Below are 18829 nucleotides of genomic sequence, written 5' to 3' on the forward strand. Positions count from 1 at the left end.
AATCGATTTCTTGATACATTTTCTATACAGCTAATGCATTCATGTAGATCTAACTGGATGTCAAGTTGTATTGCGCCTTCGAAATTACGTGCTGCTCTTCTAGCTGCTTGGTCTACCCACTCATTTGAAGATATTCCACAGTGCGAAGGTACCCAACAGAAAGTTATTTTAATGCCCGGTTTTGTCAGTTGGTGAATAATATGTTTTATTTCCATTGTCATCTCAATTCGCTTCTTTGAATTTGGAGATTCTATAGCTTGTAATACTGACTTTTGTCTACACATAATAAAATTTCACTTACAGTTTTCGGAATGTCTGAAATATAATTTAAGGCCATAAGTATGGCTATAAGTACAGCTGTGAAAATGGAATATTGTCTACCCATATAGTATAATTTTTCTATTCTAAATGAAGGAATTACAAAAGCCGCTCCTGAATTACCATCTTCTAGAACAGATCCGTCAGTGTATATTTTTAGATAATTTGAATATTGATTTTCTATATGTGAGAGCACTTCCGGTTTTAACAGAAATGGTGACTGGTTCTTGGATAAATCTGTATAATCCATGTCAAAGGTAGCTTTACACTGCTCCCATTCAGGGACTTTTGCAATTTGCTTGTCTTTTGATTCCGTAGCACTAATGATATCTGATGCAAATGTATTAATGGATGTCATAGACTGTATCGTCTTAGCTCTTTTAGCAAAATATTTTTGTGAAATCAAATTAGCTTCTTCTTTTGAAAATATTTCATATGCGAAAGATTTGATAACGAATTTCGGGGCTGAAACTTTCCTTTGTTCATCAAGAGATAAAACACCTGCTTCTCTATAAGTCCCTAAATTTGATGTAAGAATGGGCACACCTAGAACGAGTTTATAAGCCTTACAATCAATGCTTTGCAGCTTCTTTAGCAAATGCAGTGGAGCACTGAAAAATACCTCTTGAGCGTCTGTCAAGCGTGAACGTACGAGGGAGGTAGCGAGAGATATCAACGCTTTGGTATCTTGCCCCCAGTGCTGTTTACAAATTATTTTAAGGAAATTTAGACCTGGCATTGTTTAGTATATAGTCAATATGATAATTCCACGAAAGCTTTGAAGAAAGATAGACTCCCAAAAATTTAACAGATTGTGTATATCTGATGATAGTACCATTTATTGTAAACACGGGGAACTTTTCTGGGTCTGACCCTGTATTAAATAGCATCACATTTGTTTTTTTCTAAGGACAATGATAAGCCATTTACTGTCTAAAGTTGCTGATTTTATCAAGTTCCCGCTGGTATACTTTCTTTATGTAATTCGGTGTCCTAGTAGGCGTTTTATTTTTCATTATATAAAAAAAATAAAATAAAATAAATTAATTTAAAAAAAACCACTTCTAATAAGGGGTTTGTGTGGGTATTTCCTATTCTTACTTGTATAGATCTATCTGAAAAAAAAACAACCCCCCCCCCCAAAAAAAAACAAAACAACCTTCTAATATAATCATACATGTTGCCTGTGATACCGATATTTTTCAATTTATATAAAAGTCGAGCGTGCCACACTTGGTCGTATGCTTTTTTTCACATCAAAAAAAGTCGCTAGTACGTTTTTTCGCCTTGCAAACTGTTGCTTTACCTGTGTAGTCAGTTTGACTAGATGTTCTGTGGAGGATCTACCTTTTTTCTAAAGCCAGCTTGGTTTATAGGAATTACACTATACTTCTCACAATAATGAACAAGTCTTTTTAGAACAATTTTTTCCATTAGTTTGCATACATGCGATGTAAAGGCATTTGGTCGATAACTGTTTTTATCTGTTCTGTGTTTGCCCTGTTTGTGTATTGGGACAACGATTGATTGTTTCCATACAAGAGGAATGTCACCATCAGACCAACATTTATTTAAAATTAAGTGAAAGAAATCAGTCAAATTTCCAGGCAAATGTCTCAACATTTCGTTTGAAATTCCGTCTAAACCAACTGCTGTTTTTTGCTGCCGAGATTTGAGAGACATTCCTTTATTTCATCTGGTGTTATTTCACTATTTATATGTAGGTGATTTACGCTCTCTGAATCTTGGTATGCTTCATTTTTCTCTTGGCTTTCTCTGTACTTTCTATTTTCTTCTGACAAACCAGTGTTCTACTATGATTACCAAACATGTCAGCAAAAACCTCTGCCTTTTCAGTATTTGAAGGTAGATCTGTATGGTCCAGTTTAATAAGGCATTGTGGTAAATATATTCCATTTTTCATTGTTTTTGTTTTTTCCCATACCTTTTGCATATCTTTGTGATTGAAAACTTCATTTGTGCAGAGACGACCAGTACTGCCTTTTTGCTTGTGCGTTAACACTGTTTGCTTTATTTTTAGCTTTTTTTCATCTCGAAATGATTTTGGGGGGATTGTACTTTTAAGTATATTTTAAATTTTGACTTCTTTTCTTTCTTTGCTGCTTCACAAGCCTCATTCCACCAGATATTACATTCCACCAGATATTACCAGAGTGCTTATGATCTTTAACCGATTTGAACTTTGGAATAGATTCATTTGCAGCGGTGATGACTGCATTTGTAAATATCGAATATAAACTGTATCGTTTATGTTGTCAATTTGAAACGATGAAAGCAAACTTCTGGATTTATCCCAGTTCGCAAGTCTGTAATTAAATTTTGGAATTTTATCCTCTGTTGGATCTATCGACTGAGATATTTTTGATTCAAGTCTTGTGATAATAGGCAAATGATCACTATTAAGAGTGTCATTCAGTGTATGCCTGGCAAGTCACATATTGGTGCCAGATCTGGTGAGATTAAAGTAAGATCTATGGCAGTTGCTCTATGTTTTGGATTGTCTGGGACACGTGTTATTCTGCCATCGTTAAGTAGGTATAGAGAAGCATCTACAATGATTTCAATAAAACGATTGCTTGTGATCGACTGGCAGCCTTTCTCCCAAAATGGCGAGTGTGCATTAAAGTCTCCCGTGATGAGAACTTTTTTGTCCTGGTCTGTCCGTAAGGTTCGAATCCACTCTGTATTAAAGTCATTTGGACCCTGAGGTAGGTATACAGATATGACAGTCAAGAGTGAAGAATTAAACTGGACTTTTACAGCACAAGAATGACTATTTGGTGTATCTGGTGGAACGGGACTTGGGCATGGAGTGTACTTGACCCCTTCTCGAATGTATATCGCTGTGCTGATTTTCTCACTGGTATCCACCTTTTGATGTAATGGTGGAAAGTAATAGTGACTAAATTTAGGAAGTTTATCTCTTTTAACATTTAGAGATTGAAGTGCTAGCAAATGATAGTTATGAATCGCCAGATGCTGCACAAAGTGATCACAGTTTGTACCGGCAGTTCCATTGAAACACATTTAGGTTGTTGTCGACCGTCATTGCTCGAGAAAGTTCAATGATTGTCTCTAGTTGATCACAGTTCCAGAAAGTTAACTAATTTAACGGAACACAAAAAAATATATCAAACTAAATAATAACACTAATAATATATAATTAAAAGACTTGGTAGGTTATGAATCAGTAAACTAAACGAGTATGTACGAATGATTATAGTGTTGAAAGCAGAGATTAAATAGTAGAACAGTTCACAGCAGAGCGTCTTGTTCACATGGGAATAAATCAAATCTGAACACAAGTAAAAGTTTTGCCAGTGATCAATACGAAAACCAGTCTATCAGGTTGCTGAATGGGTTCTTCCATGTGGGCTGGGGGAAGGCGGGGTAGGCATGGTGTTGATAGCGATGCGCTGATCGGGCAGGTCTCCTGGGAGTCTCCCACAGCAGGTCCCTGACAACACGCCCCACGTTCCCTGCCAGTAGACTGGTCCCCTTCCTCGTGAGGTGCAAATTGCCCCGCAGGTGATGAAGTTTTATGTTGGTATTATCTACAAAAGAAATGTTTTTTCTCGTCATAAAGCTCGGAAGTTAGCATGGCGTTGAACAGCTCACGTTTCATTTCTGTGCGTTCATCTTTCACGACCGTAATTTTACTTACGACGATTTTCGTTGTTGAGTGTTTTTTCGCCGTGTCTTTCAAGACGTGCACTAGAGATTTACATGATTTTTCAGGCTCAGCTGTTTTCAGGTCGTTAATGCCACAATGAATGACCACTGCTTCGGGCTGTTTTTCACCAGAGCCAAGTTCTTGTAGGCATTGTTGCGCAGCGCTCACTGTGGGGGTTCGTTTCTTTGATGCATGGAACCAATATGAGTGCCCTAGCCGATTTCTTTCTACACCATTCATGACTGAATCGTGAAGAATAAGGGTTGTCGGAAATTCTTGCTTGTTTTCATTTGATTTCGTTTTTTTAGTTTAGAAGTTTTCTTTTGTTTGGGTTTTACGTCATTTTCTCGGGTATTGCGTGGTTGATAAATTGACGTCATTCTTGGGCTTGGCAACTCAACTTTTTCCTCTCGATTTGGGCCCATTGCTATTGTATTCTGCCTACCTTTTGGTGGTGTGGAGGCTCTCGGTGTGGACAGCTTCCCTGGTGTGGCAGAGGGACCGGACCTCACTGCCTCTGCGTATGTTGGTGCTGTTAAGTGCAGGAGTCAGTTTGTGTCCCTCTGGTTTCCATGCGAACACCAGCCAGTCTGATGTAAGTTGTCTTCTTTTGCTCCTTTATCGCTCCCTCAAGCAGTGAAATCCGTCCACACAGTGCCAGAATCGCCTCACGCAATTCCGCAGGGGCATCTGCACTCCCGCACACCGCAGATGTCGATGGAGACTGCACTGCGGCCAGCGAAGGTATCACTGTCAGCTGCTGCTTGTCTCGCTGGTCGGTCTTGGTAGGCAGTGTTGCTGGACTGGAGGCATCGTCCACAGATGCCCCAGTATGTCGTTTTGCGCCACGAGTTGTTGTCTTTGGCGTCGCAGTGTTGCTGAAACTTCTGGTTCGTATTTTTTAGTCACTGAGAGAACTTTTACTGCAGTTGAAATTCATCTGCCAGTAGGCTCCGCCATTTTGTCTGCGTGTGTGTGCGTACGTGTGTGTGTGACGTAAACGTTAAATTTTTATCAGTTACCATTGGAGTGCAAGCGATAAAGCAACCAGTCGTCACATGTCATTATCGTCGTCATCGTTGTTATCCTAATCATCATCATCATCATCATCACCACCACCATCATCATCGTCATCATTATCACCGTCGTCATCATCACCAATATCACCATTATCATCAATGTTGAATTATCATGACAGGTCCAGATGGAGACGAGTTAGTCGTTCGAACACCAGGTCAGTCACACCTAGTGTTTCTTAATAGCCTCCATCTGTCTGTCTGTCTGTCTGCCTGTCTGTCTGCCTATCTGTCTGTCTGTCTGTCTGCCTCTGTCACCCTACCTCAGTCTCTCCCTCTCTCTCTCTCATCATCGTCTGCGTCTCTCTCTCTCTCCCTCTCTCTCTCTGCATTTCTCTTTATCTCTTCCTATCTTTCATGATCCTGTATATGCGTCGTGTGTGAGTGCATGGTTGCTCTCTCTCTCTCTCTCTCTCTCTCTCTCTCTCTCTCTCTCTCTCTCTCTGTGTGTGTGTGTGTGTTTGTGTGTGTGTGTGTGTGTGTGTGTTGACCATGAATCAAAAATAAATGTATTTCATTAAAATAGTGTCAGTGTCTCCCTCTCTTTCTTTATCTCTCACTCTCTTTCTCTCCTTCCCCCTCTCTCTTCTTCTGTAGTTGTGCATATCTCTCTCTCTGTGTGTCTCTCTCTGTGTCTCTGTCTCTCTCTCTCTGTGTTTCACAGTCTTAGTGCAGGTGCGTATGTGCTTGTGTGTATACAGACTTAGACTATAAGAGAGACGGATATGGTATGATTATGTACTTGATAATAATAGATACGCTCATGTGCGCTCACACCGGCATTTGTTACACACATGAATGTACCCGTTTGCACACACACACACACACACATTTTTTTTTCTTTTTGCTTCCTCTGTGCAGGTTAGTTTTGATGGGCGAGTTTGGTTCACAAGAACACAAGATAATTTATTGTCCTTAAAAGGAGATGCTTGGTGTGTGGTGGCACACAATTAAATTCTATACAGTACAAATATAGACATACATAAGCCATTTGCTCAATCTCAGCTGCATCAGGTATCCATGCGCCCGCCATCAGTCTCCATTTCACACTCATTATTAGAAATTACTATAAAAAAATAATAAAAAAACCATGTCAAACTACCTTCAGATATAAAGAAGTAGGTTACATTAATAAATAACATAGATGAATGATTAAATAATCAAATACATAAATGATGGCAACGACAGTAATAATAATAGTAGTAAAAATGATGATGGTGATGATAACAACATCAATAACAACAGTAACAACAACACCAACAACAGTAACAATAATAACAACAATGATAATACTACTGCTACTACTACTACCACCACAATCACCACCACCACTACTACTAGTGATAATAATAATGAATGAATGAATAAGACTCCTTAACCTTGTCATGTACTAGAAACTAGGCACAGCCTGGGATTAAAACACTACACGCAATACCTAAAAATTATAGTAATAAAACTGCAGTAATAAAAACACACACGCACGCACGCACGCACACACACAAACACACACACACACACAACACACACACGACATTTGTAAGCTTAAAAAGAAGAACAAATCAATAATACACGATGAAAAATAAAATGTGCACAGTCGTAGACATACACACTTTTTTTTCTTTTTTTCTTTTTTTTTTATGTACGCTCGTAGCATTTCCTAAACAGTGTAAGGATAAATTAATAACACATGATGAAAAATATGAAAAAATAACCACAGTCAGTATAGTATAAGACTTCCAGTTTGCAAAATATAGAAATGAGCACAATCTAAAAATAAACATAATCAGCAACTTTAGGTTGTTTGGGTTAAAGATAAAACATAAATGGAATTGCTCTGTTCATCACAGCATAATAGACCAGATCCAAGTTTAAGATTTCCGAAACTAAAACATCAAGCAAACACACACACACACACACACACACACACACACACACACACACGTACGTGCGCGCGTACGCACACACACATCACACACAATTGAATGGACACACCATAATTGAAACAATCAATCAGCTCACTGAACCAGGCAGCCAGACACCAACCCATCAAATCGGTCAAAAGCACTCAGTCACACAACCAGTCAGTCGATCCAGCATACACAGGTGGTGAGGAGTGTCACAGTTCAGTAAACCGGGCAAGTGGATAGGGGTAAGGGAACAGGGAAGGGAGGGGATGGCGGTAGTGCTGGGGGCGTTTTTTTTTTTTTTTTTTTTTTTTTTTTTTTTTTTTAAACAATCGTGTCCGACTATGATCATCAGAACAGCAGAGGAGGCAGCTGCTGTTCCGACTGTTTGGGCCAGAATTTGATTATAGTGGAGAGTGTCTTGCCCAAGTACATCCCCACTGTCTCAGCCAAGAGGGTTTTAGAACAGTCGGCGTTGGGATGGTTCCCAAAGGCAAACTAGCCCACAAGGCTGCATTACTAAGAACCAGTGCAATTTTGCCTCTTAGTTTGAGTCAGTCTTTCACAAAAGACTAAGCTGTAAATGGTTTCCCATTGACTGGAGAAACCATTGATAATACAGCTCTCACTTTGCTGTTGGCCCAAATGTAAACTTATGTCAATCTCTGTGATACAAGCCGAGTGTTGCGCCGAGGCGGGTGGGGGGAGGGGGGGGGGAGGAAGCGCTGGAAGGTAGTGGGGGGAGGGTGGGTGTAACTTATCTAAATAAGTACTGGGGTGGCAGATATGGTGGCACCAGTTCAGATCTCCTGGGTTCTTTCCCCTGAGCACGTTCCGGCCTCTGATGGCGGACGGGATTAACGAGGCTCTTGAAACGCGTTGTCCTGCACCTCATCATTCGACAGCAAGCGACCAGAGTCCCAGTGTGTGGAGCAGTCTGACAGGGCAGGGTGCAGTGCGTGGTCGTCAGGGTTCTGGAGAATAGCGCAGTTCTTTTTTTTCTTTTTTTTCCCGTTTGACTTGGTGTAGATGTTCGGGGGGGGGGGGGGGGGGGGGACGTCCTGGCCAATGACCTTGGCTGCAGCTGAAACAAACAATCCTGTCCAGTCTCTCCCTGTCAGTTTTCTTAAGAGGGAGCTGGTTTCAGTTTCAGTAGCTCAAGGAGGCGTCGCTGCGTTCGGACAAATCCTATATACGCTACACCACGTCTGCCAAGCAGATGCCTGACCAGCAGCGTAACCCAACGCGCAAGTTAGTCAGGCCTTGAGAAAAAAAAAAAACAACAACAAAAACCCAAACAAACAATAAAAAATAAAATAAAAATAAAAACAGCAGGTTGTAGATGAGTACAGACCGGATTGAAAGAACAGGTTGAGGATGGTGCTGCTCGCTCTGAACTGTCTGAGTTGTATGTTTTCATTGTTTTTTTTTTTTTTTTTGGGGGGGGGTTGTGTGTTTCTTTTATGTTTTTGTTTTCTGTTTATAATTTGCTTATATATATATATATATATATGTGTGTGTGTGTTAATATTTACAATTTATGGCGGGGCTGGGTGTTAAAAAAATGTCTATATTTATGTCTCACTATTGTAAACACATAATTAGACTGCACACACGCACAAAAAATACAATCACAGCGCGTGCTTCGTGCGTGCTTTCGCGTGTGTGTGTGTGTTGTGTATGTGTGTTGTGTGTGTGTGTGTTTCTTTCCAGTGGGAAAATCCAGCTGCAAATGCGAGACGTGTTCTTCCAATTCGGCTGCCTACACCACACAGCAATATGGTTTGTTGTGAGGCATATACACTGACATCATCCACCCACCCACATCCACACATTCTTACCCCCCCCCCCCCCCGCCCCCCCCCCCCACCTCCACCCCCCAACACCCCGCTCCCCCAGCCCCAACACACACATAAACACGTACAGCACACACATACCCACAGACTCAGAACACACACACACACACATAGGCTCACATACACGCAAACACACGCACGCACACACACACACACACAGAGGCACACACACACACACACACACACACAAACACACACAAACCAGTCAAGGTCTAGCGGGAAGGAGGGGGGGTGGCGAAGGGAGGGGGGGGGGGATACTAGCGAGTGTGACGGACTCAACACCACCAGGCAACAAAATGTTGACGCTAGAAATTCGGATGAGACAATAAACCGATGTTCTGTTAGTACCATGCACAAAAAGTATAACCCCCGGTATCCAGAAGTTCACTCTGACATTAAAAAAAAAAAAAAAAAGTTTGAAAAAAAAAAGGAAGAACCAGAATACATTTGCACATTGACACACACAGAGAGAGAGAGAGAGAGAGAGCTTTTCAGTTTCAGTTTCTCAAGAAGGCGTCACTGCGTTCGGACATATCCATATACGCAACACCACATCTGCTAGGCAGATGCCTGACCAGCAGCATAACCCAGCGTCAGGCCTTGAGTGTATTCATATCATTATTATATCTGTTCACCTATGACAGTGGATTTTTTCCACATAGTGATGGCCCAGAGGTAACGCGTCCGCGTAGGAAGCGAGAGAATCTGAACGCGCTGGTTCGAATCACGGCTCAGCCGCCGATATTTTCTCCCGCTCCACTAGACCTTGAGTGGTGGTCTGGACGCTAGTTATTCGGATGAAACGATTAACTGAGGCCCCGTGTGCAGCATGCCCTTTGCGCACGTAAAAGAACCCACGGCAACAACTATGCTACACTACACTGCACTACACTACACTACACTACACTATGCTGCACTACACGACAATACACTACGCTACGCTACACTGCACTACACTACACTACACTACACTAACCTACACTAGATGACGCACCACTATATCATACTCTATTATACAGTGCTATACACTACTACACTATATGCTACTGTACACCTACACAACACAGCTAAACTATACTATACTTCACAACACAACACTCTCCATACTGTATTGTGTAATACTACACAATAAAACAACACAAACCCAACCCAGAGACAAAGGCAAAATTAGTTTATTTCTCGTGGCCCATTGGGGGCATTGAATTGTCACGTACATACATCTTTCACACATACCGTGTTGACAGTAAGACAAGAACAAAATTAGTTTATTTCTCGTGGCCCCTTGGGGGCATTGAAACGTTACATGCATACAGACAGACAGACAGACATCTTTTAAACATATCATGTAAACAGTAAGAGTGATGTAGACAACAAGACAAAGGCAAAATTAGTTTGTCGTGGCCCCTTGGGGGCATTGAAACGTTACATGCATACAGACAGACAGACATCTTTTAAACATATCATGTAAACACTAAGAGTGATGTAGACAACAAGACAAAGGCAAAATTAGTTTATTTGTCGTGGCCCCTTGGGGGCATTGAAACGTTATATACATACATACAGACAGACATCTTTTAAACATATCATGTAAGCAGTAAGAGTGATGTAGACAGCAAAACAAAGACAAAATCGGTATAAGAGCAAGCCCGGCGCTTCCCTTTTTTGGGGAATGTCTGGGTTTGTTCCAATGTACCTTTTATATACCTGTGATGCTAGATGAATTGGTAGCGCATGCAGCATTGGCTTGAAGTTATATACCTTGTGTGTGGAGAGAGTTACCACTCTTTACTATTTGTTCATCATTTGATCTCCTGGCCTCATTGTTTATTAATCTAAAGGCATTCTCGTGGTCCCTCGGGGGTATTGAAACGTCACATACATACATACATCTTTTAAACATATTATGTAAACAGTAAGATTTATGTAGCCACCACCCCCACCCCCACCACCCAAAAAGCACTAAAAAAAAAAAAATAAAAAAAAAGCACTGGCGTAACACTGCCCCTTGCAGAGAACGTGGCCTTCAACAAGAAAAGCATTACGAGCAGCGTGTACAAAGATACGCACACCCAGTCCCTGGGGGGGTGTGGAGCCGTCAACGGCAACACGGGGCACCGCTGGGTGCCCAAGTCCAAGCCTGGGGCCAACTGCTTCCACACGAGGGACGACGACCCGGCTGCCTGGTGGACAGTGGACCTGATGTACGTCTTCACTTTACAGAACATGACGCTCTTCAGAAGAGAAGGTTGGTCATGCCGAGACACGGCCTTCTGGTAACTCAAGCAGCAGCTAAGCAAGGAGCCAGCCGCCACCAATAATAATGATGATGATAAGGATGATGATAATAAAGATAACAACAATTAGGAACACATAATAATAATGATAATACTAATAATAATGATAACAACAATTAAAAACACATAATGATAATAACAATTAAAAATGCATAATGATGATGATAATAATAATAATAACAATTAAAAATATATAATGATATTAATAACAATAATGATGATATGATGCTGCTGATAATAATAATAATAATGATGATGATGATGATGACGATAAAATTAATAACAACAATAATTAAGATATGTAATGATGACAATAACAATAATGATGCTAATAATAAAATGATGATAACAACAATAATGATGATGATGATAGTAATGACCAGCAAGCCACCCTCAGCAACAGTACCACAGCCATCACCACCACCATCATCACCATCACCATCACCACCATCTTTACCACTGCTACCACCACCATCATCACCACCACCATCACCACCATCTTCACCACTGCTACCACCACCATCATCACCACCACCATCATCATCACCACCACTGTCACCCCCCTCACACCACCATCACCATCTACCACCATCACCACCACCATCATCACCCCCACCATCACCCCCATCACACCACCACCATCACCCCTCTCACCACCAACATCATCCCCCTCACCACCACCACCACCATCATAATCATCATCACCACCATCATTACCAGTACCACCACTATCACCCCCACCATCACCACCACCACCATCATCATCACCCCCCTCACCACCACCATCACCACCACTATCATCATCACCACCATCATTACCAGTACCACCACTATCATCCCCACCATCACCACCACCACCATCATCATCACCCCCCTCACCACCACCATCATCATCACCACCATCATTACCAGTACCACCACTATCATCCCCACCATCACCTCCAACATCACCACTACGACCCCACCACCACCACCACCACTACCACAACCACTACCACCAACACCACCACCACCACTACCACTACAACCACCACCACCACCACGAACAGCAGCAGCACCACCACCACCACCATCACCGCCACTTCAACACCACCATCACTACGGCAAGCTGGGGTGAAGAACAGGAAATTAGCACTTGATGTTTACACACACACACACAACACACACACACACACACACACACACACAACACACACACACACACACACATGAAAATACACACACACACTCTCTCTCTGTTGATTTTATTTAGAACAAGCGCCCCCCCCCCACCCCCACCCCCTTTTTTTATTTTTTAGGACAAGCTGGAGCAGCAAAACTGGCCGCCGCATTTATCAGTATTGACTATCAGACATGCTATCACTTCACCTTGAGCAGAGATGAGAAACGGATCGTCGAACAAACACGTAATCTTAAGGAAAGTAAGAATTGATTTTGTTGTTGTTGTTCTTGTTTTTAATGATGTCAGTGATGATGACGAAGGTGATTATCATCGGTTTTTTCTTGGGTTTTTTTGGTTGTTGTTTTTTTGTTGTTGTTCTTTTTTTGGTTGTTTTTTTAATGATGTCAGTGATGATGATGAAGGTGATTATCATCGTTTTTCGTTTTGTTTTTTGTTGTTGTTGTTGTTGTTTTTGTTGTTGTTCTTTTTTTTTGTTGTTGTTTTTAATGATGTCTGTGATGATGATGAAGGTGATTATCATCGGATTTTTGTTTTTGTTTTGTTTTTTGTTGTTTTTTTTGTGTGTGTATGTTCGGTTTTTTGTTGTTGTTTTTTTTGGTGTTTTTTTTTTTTTTTTTTTTGGGGGGGGGGGGTTGGGGGGGAGAGGTAAGGAGTTGAGAGGGGGGTGGGGGGGCGTTCTTCCTCCACTTTGGGGAATGTGTATGTGTGTGGGTGTGTTTGTGTGTATTGGGAGTTGGTGTGTGTGTGTGTGTGTTGGGAGTTGGTGTGTGTGTGTTGGGAGTTGGGGGGTGTTTGTTTGTGTGTGTGTGTGTGCTGGGAGTTGGTGTGTGTGTGTGTTTGTTTGTGTGTGTGCTGTAGCCAATTGTGGAAGTCGCGGAATGTTAGAATGTGCGGGTGCGTGTTTATATATGTGTGTGTGAGTGTGTGTGTATGTGTGTGTGTGTGTTGTAGTGTTGGGCCTGTGTACATTTGTTAATGTTTTCATATCTGTGAAACTGCATAATATTGGCATATTTGTATTTCTTTTTATCACAACAGATTTCTCTGTGTGGAATTCGGGCTGCTCTTCCCAGGGAGAGCGCGTCGCTACACTACAGCGCCACCCATTTTTTTGTACTTTTTCCTGCGTGCAGTTTTATTTGCTTTTCCTATCGAAGTGGATTTTTCTACAGAATTTTGCCAGGAACAACCCTTTTGTTGCCGTGGGTTCTTTTACGTGCGCTAAGGGCATGCTGCACACGGGACCTCGGTTTATCGTCTCATCCGAATGACTAGCGCCCAGACCACCACTCAAGGTCTAGTGGAGGGGGAGAAAATATCGGCGGCTGAGCCGTGATTCGAACCAGCGCGCTCAGATTCTCTCGCTTCCTAGGCGGACGCGTTACCTCTAGGCCATCACTCCATATGTTTTGCCTCTGTGTGTGTGACCCTCCACCACGAAATGAGTCGCTTTGCACCAGAGGTCGATTTTTAGTTATTGGTATATCATAAATCTGCAATAAATGACCTTTACAGCGAAAAAAAAAGTTTGTAAATCGGATGATTCTGTGAAAAGTTATTGTGATTTGAAGTTCTAAAGTCGCGAAAGTAACAAACTGAGAAATCAAGGCCGAAAAGTTTTGGAACATGTTCATAGCAACCACATACTTCAAAGCAAGATATGTTCATGAAATTTGGCACACACATACTTAGTGGCAATATCCACAACTGCACAAAGTTTGAAAGAAAAATATTGAGTGTATTTGATTTTATTCAAATAAGAATTTTCTAATTTTTTTGGAAAGAATTGCAACTGAAGTATTAGTATACTTACTTTTTAATCAGCTCAACATGACTAAAAACCTTCCAGTTTTAAGATCAGTTTTGTTGTGGTGTTGTTTGTGGTCCAATTACTATGAAACTTTTGCTTTGTATAGTATGTGTACTAAAATTTATGCCAGATTAGAGGTAAAAAAATGCTAAATCATGATGCCGAATCATGTAATTGTTGTAATTCAATGTGCTCACTGGCTTAGTGTGCTTGTGATATTACCATAATCCATACAACAAGCACAACAAAATAACAAAAAAGATCCACACAACAAAACTGCTCATACAAAAGGTACAAGTTCATGTGTGTTTTATCCCAGCATAGCATCAAATGAAATACATTTCATAATCCAAATGAACACTTCAAACACTTCATCTGCAAAGAAAACCTACTTGTCAAACCCATACTTCACACAATAAAGACACACAACCTCATCAAACAAACACTCAACCTGCAAAAAAAAAAAAAAAAAAAAATGATATGTGGCACAGGTAATCAATTCTTGTGGTACAAAGTGTCATCAGGGTGGATGGTGTTGATGTTGAACCTTCTTCCTCCACTCTTTTTTCTCCACCGGTGGTGTCAGTATGTTCCAAAAATGCATGGTTTATCCTGAAACAGTTTGTTATGTAATACTTCTTTATCTCTTTTCATTTCCTTTGTTTTGAATTATTTTCTATATGTTCTAAAGTTTATTCATTAATGCTAATAATATTAGATTAAATATCAACAGTAATTTCAGTTTTGTACATTTACATCACAGCTTTCATTCTTTACACAGGACTTTACAAAATGCTTTACTTCTAGTTCTATGTATTTTATCAGAAAATAAAAAAAAGAATACACTTATATCATAATATAATCAGACAAAGCAGTTTACTGATAATAAAAGTATGAAATAGTGATTATTAATGCTGTATCACTATGAGTATCAGTGTGCATATCAGTGTGCATGTGCATGACATGCTGCAATCCATTAAGTTACTTTATGCATAGTGGCATGTGAAGCACATGCACACTTATATCATTTATGTAAATGTCTGTGCAAAAGTTTACAATTCCATACATGTACATCTAGACAAAGTTTGTAAAAAGAAACTAAGTTTGCACACTTCATGGTAAATTTATACTATAAATCATAGTACATTAACAGTTGACTCACTCACTCATAGATAGTTCACCAGCAGACAGTTCTTTAGTTGACAGTGTAGTTAGTTTGGTGGTGTTGCCTCTCCTTCTGATGACATGACTTGCCAGCAGTGATATCAGAATTATTCATTGGTGTACAGGCAGGCATATAAAGTACCATCATATCTTTCAGGGCTGAAAAAGAAATTGAACTATTAGTAATACTGTTAGTATTTACTGTTGACACAACTCTATATTTATTTAAAACAACACACACACACACACACACACACACACACACACCAACCTGACACACATTCACATAAAATATCCATTGAAGCAAATTCTGTGAAACTGAAAACTGTTCATAATGTCATGCCCCTGAACCTCCCCTTGCTCAGTTAAATGGTTAAACTGTGAAGGGACAGTGTGTGTGTGTGTGTGTGTGTGTGTGTGTGTGTGTGTGTGTGTGTGTGTGTGTGTGTGTGTGAGTGAGTGAGTATGTGACTCACTGTGTGACACACATTGTGTATGTATGTGTGTGTGTGTGTGTGTGTGTGTGTGTGTGTGTGTGTGTGTGTGTGTGAGTGACATGTATACACACTGTGTCACACAGTGTGTGTGTGTGTGTGTGTGTGTGTGTGTGTGTGTGTGTGTGAGAGAGAGAGAGAGAGAGAGATCTTTTAATTTACATTCTGTTAATTTCCTCAGATTCACTTTATTCTTTTAATCATTTTTATTCCACATGTCAAACAGTGAATTCCTGTTCCAATGTAAGACAATAAATCAGTCTTGAGTCAATCATTGTTAAATAAATTATTATCAATTGATTATACCATCATTACATTTCAGTATTTGTCAATGTGGGTAAAATAAGAAAGCTTACCTTCAGACACTTCAGCTATATCCAGTCCCCCAGTCACTTTGCTTGCATATTCCTTGTGTGAGCTGTGAGAAACCCAGTTCTATCACTTCAGTGCAGCAAGTCAGTTTCACTTGTTTCCATGTCAGTCACAACACTGATGGCACCTGGTGCATGTGATTTCGGCAATTACAGGCGAAGGCTTCCAATCTTTCTGTATATAGTGCAAATGTTGATTCGTCATCTACATCAAAATTAATATTATTGTTGATGAAAACTGAACGACAATCCTGCGTCGTCTGCTTTCGAAATCAGCGTTGCCTTCGTGTTCACTGAGATCGATTTCATGAACGGTCAGTTCCATCAATGAAGTACTGGGTTAGAAACTCACGAATGTCGTCTTCTTCACTGAATGGCAAAATGTGTGCAACGCAAGTGTATCTTGTCAGGAAATCGCCAAGTCACTCTTGAAAACGTGCTTCCGAACCCTGCGACCATGTTTATTTGAACTAGCGTGCTGAATGGCTGGTTTCGTCACGTGGCCTCTCTCGGCCAATGACAGAGGGGATTTTCCTTCATAGTGACGCATTGTTTACGTAGTGTATCCTTATTTTGAAAGCGACGATTCGCTCGTAGTTAAAAAATCAACCAATGAGAAGGACATAGATTGAAAGAGACGGACTTGACCTTTAAAACAAGGTATGATTCGACCGGCCGATTCCAAGAGATGACGGAGGGCAAGCTTGTCAAAGTTGATCGATTTCGCGAAGTCATAGGCGATCAGAATGACGGGTTAGGCATTTTAAGCACACTTTTAAGGCAAAAGAAGACACAGTTATGCCTAGATACTTCAATATGAGATAAAAGAAAGCCTAAAGTTTACTATGAAGTCAAAATCTGAAAATCGACAACCTGACCCCCACCCGCCTAAAATCGCCGCTAGCGGGAAAGTTGGTCAGGGACAAAGCGACTCATTCCGTGATGGAGGGTCACACCCTTTTGTTGCCGTGGGTTCTTTTACGTGCGCTAAGGGCATGCTGCACACGGGACCTCGGTTTATCGTCTCATCCGAATGACTAGCGCCCAGACCACCACTCAAGGTCTAGTGGAGGGGGAGAAAATATCGGCGGCTGAGCCGTGATTCGAACCAGCGCGCTCAGATTCTCTCGCTTCCTAGGCGGACGCGTTACCTCTAGGCCATCACTCCATATGTTTTGCCTCTGTGTGTGAGCGAGAGGGGGTAGGGGGGAGAGAGAGAGAGAGAGAGAGAGAGAGAGAGAATGTGTGTTTGAGTGTGTGTGTGTGTGTGTGTGTGTGTGTGTGTGTGTGTTGTGCGATCTGCGATACGTAGGAGAGTGTGTGTTGTGCGTGCGTGCATATGTGTATTATTTCAAAATTATTTGTTTATCCGTCTTATTATCTATCAGTATTCTTATCAGTAATTTCCGAATGATTTATTTGTCTCATTTTACTCTGGTTTGGTTTATTCTCCCTCAACGCTGAATAAGCGCGTTGGGTCATATGCCGGTTATCTGCTTAGTAGATGTGGTGTATGTAGCGTACATGGATTTGTCTGAACGCAGTGACGCCGCCTTGAGTAACTGACTTGGTTTTTATCCATTTATTCATTTTATTTATTTATCTTTATTCTGTTCAATTCGATTCCTTTCTCACAGCATATAACACATCATGCAGCGAGTCCATCAGGGTTGTGGTGCAGTTTCCAATATTTTTTTGTCCTTGGGATTTTACTATCACGAGTTCCTTCTGAGTCCCCCCTGTGGATCACTATCCCTTAACTGGCCCCCATAGTACGTTAGTCGGGTACTTTCTCAGTGATAGAATTTTCTAAGAAAATGTTTTAAAACCCCTTCAGTGCCAGGGGGAAAACAGCAGAAAGTGGTGTTTCAGGTCATAAAACATTATCCAAAACAATAAGCCTAAAACTGAGAAAATAGGTCTGGAGATATACCACTCTAGACGAACTATGTGAATTTTCAGCCTTCCAGAGCTATTTCTCGTTTTCTGATGACGTCATCAGTGACGTCACTATATATATATATATATATATATATATATATATATATATAAGATTTTTTTTCTCCTATCACATTTGTTCTTCCCTGTAGCTTTGTGCCCGTGTTGTGAGAAACATGCGGTTTAAAAAAAAAAAAAAAATAAAAGAGAGAGAGAGAGAGAAAGAGACAGAGGTTGGCCACTGTCAAGCTATCGGGACTTTCTCTTTGCTTTCAAGTGAGGTTGTTTCTTTCCTCTCTCTTCTGTTATTTTATTTTCATTATCATTATTACTTTTTTTTACGTTATATTATTAATATTAGTTAGTTACTTTATTTTATTTTATTTTGTTTTATTTATTTTTTCTCAAGGTCCGACAAAGCGAGTTGGGTTACGCTGCTGGTCAGGCATCTGCTTGGCAGATGTGGTGTAGCGTATATGGATTTGTCCGAACGCAGTGACGCCTCCTTGAGCTACTGAAACTGTTTCTCTCTGTCCAATAATCAGTCTGGGGCTAAGATGTCGTAAGCCTTTCAGCAGTCAAAAAAGTGAAACAGCTGCTGTTTGCTGCGATACCCAGCCTGTACTGCCCTCTGGCAAACATCATCAGTGGGGAAATATTCCCAGTTCCAGTGCCTACTCCTCAAGCGCATTTTGTTTCTTTTTCTCTTTCTTTCTTTATTTAAAAG

The 18829-nt window shown here is 40.8% G+C and overlaps 1 protein-coding gene across 1 annotated transcript in view; it reads left to right on the forward strand.

The window, feature by feature from the left end:
• The window catches only part of LOC143277769 (uncharacterized), an 86633-nt gene that overhangs the window by 3815 nt on the left and 63989 nt on the right, over positions 1 to 18829 (forward strand). The window contains exons 3-6 of the mRNA XM_076582670.1: positions 5211 to 5246; positions 8706 to 8774; positions 10860 to 11093; positions 12441 to 12563. Of these exons, the coding sequence (XP_076438785.1) occupies positions 5211 to 5246; positions 8706 to 8774; positions 10860 to 11093; positions 12441 to 12563 (462 nt within the window). The remainder of the gene's footprint in view (positions 1 to 5210; positions 5247 to 8705; positions 8775 to 10859; positions 11094 to 12440; positions 12564 to 18829) is intronic.

Source organism: Babylonia areolata, chromosome 35, assembly GCF_041734735.1.
Source record: "Babylonia areolata isolate BAREFJ2019XMU chromosome 35, ASM4173473v1, whole genome shotgun sequence".
NCBI classification, from domain to species: Eukaryota; Metazoa; Mollusca; class Gastropoda; order Neogastropoda; family Buccinidae; genus Babylonia; species Babylonia areolata.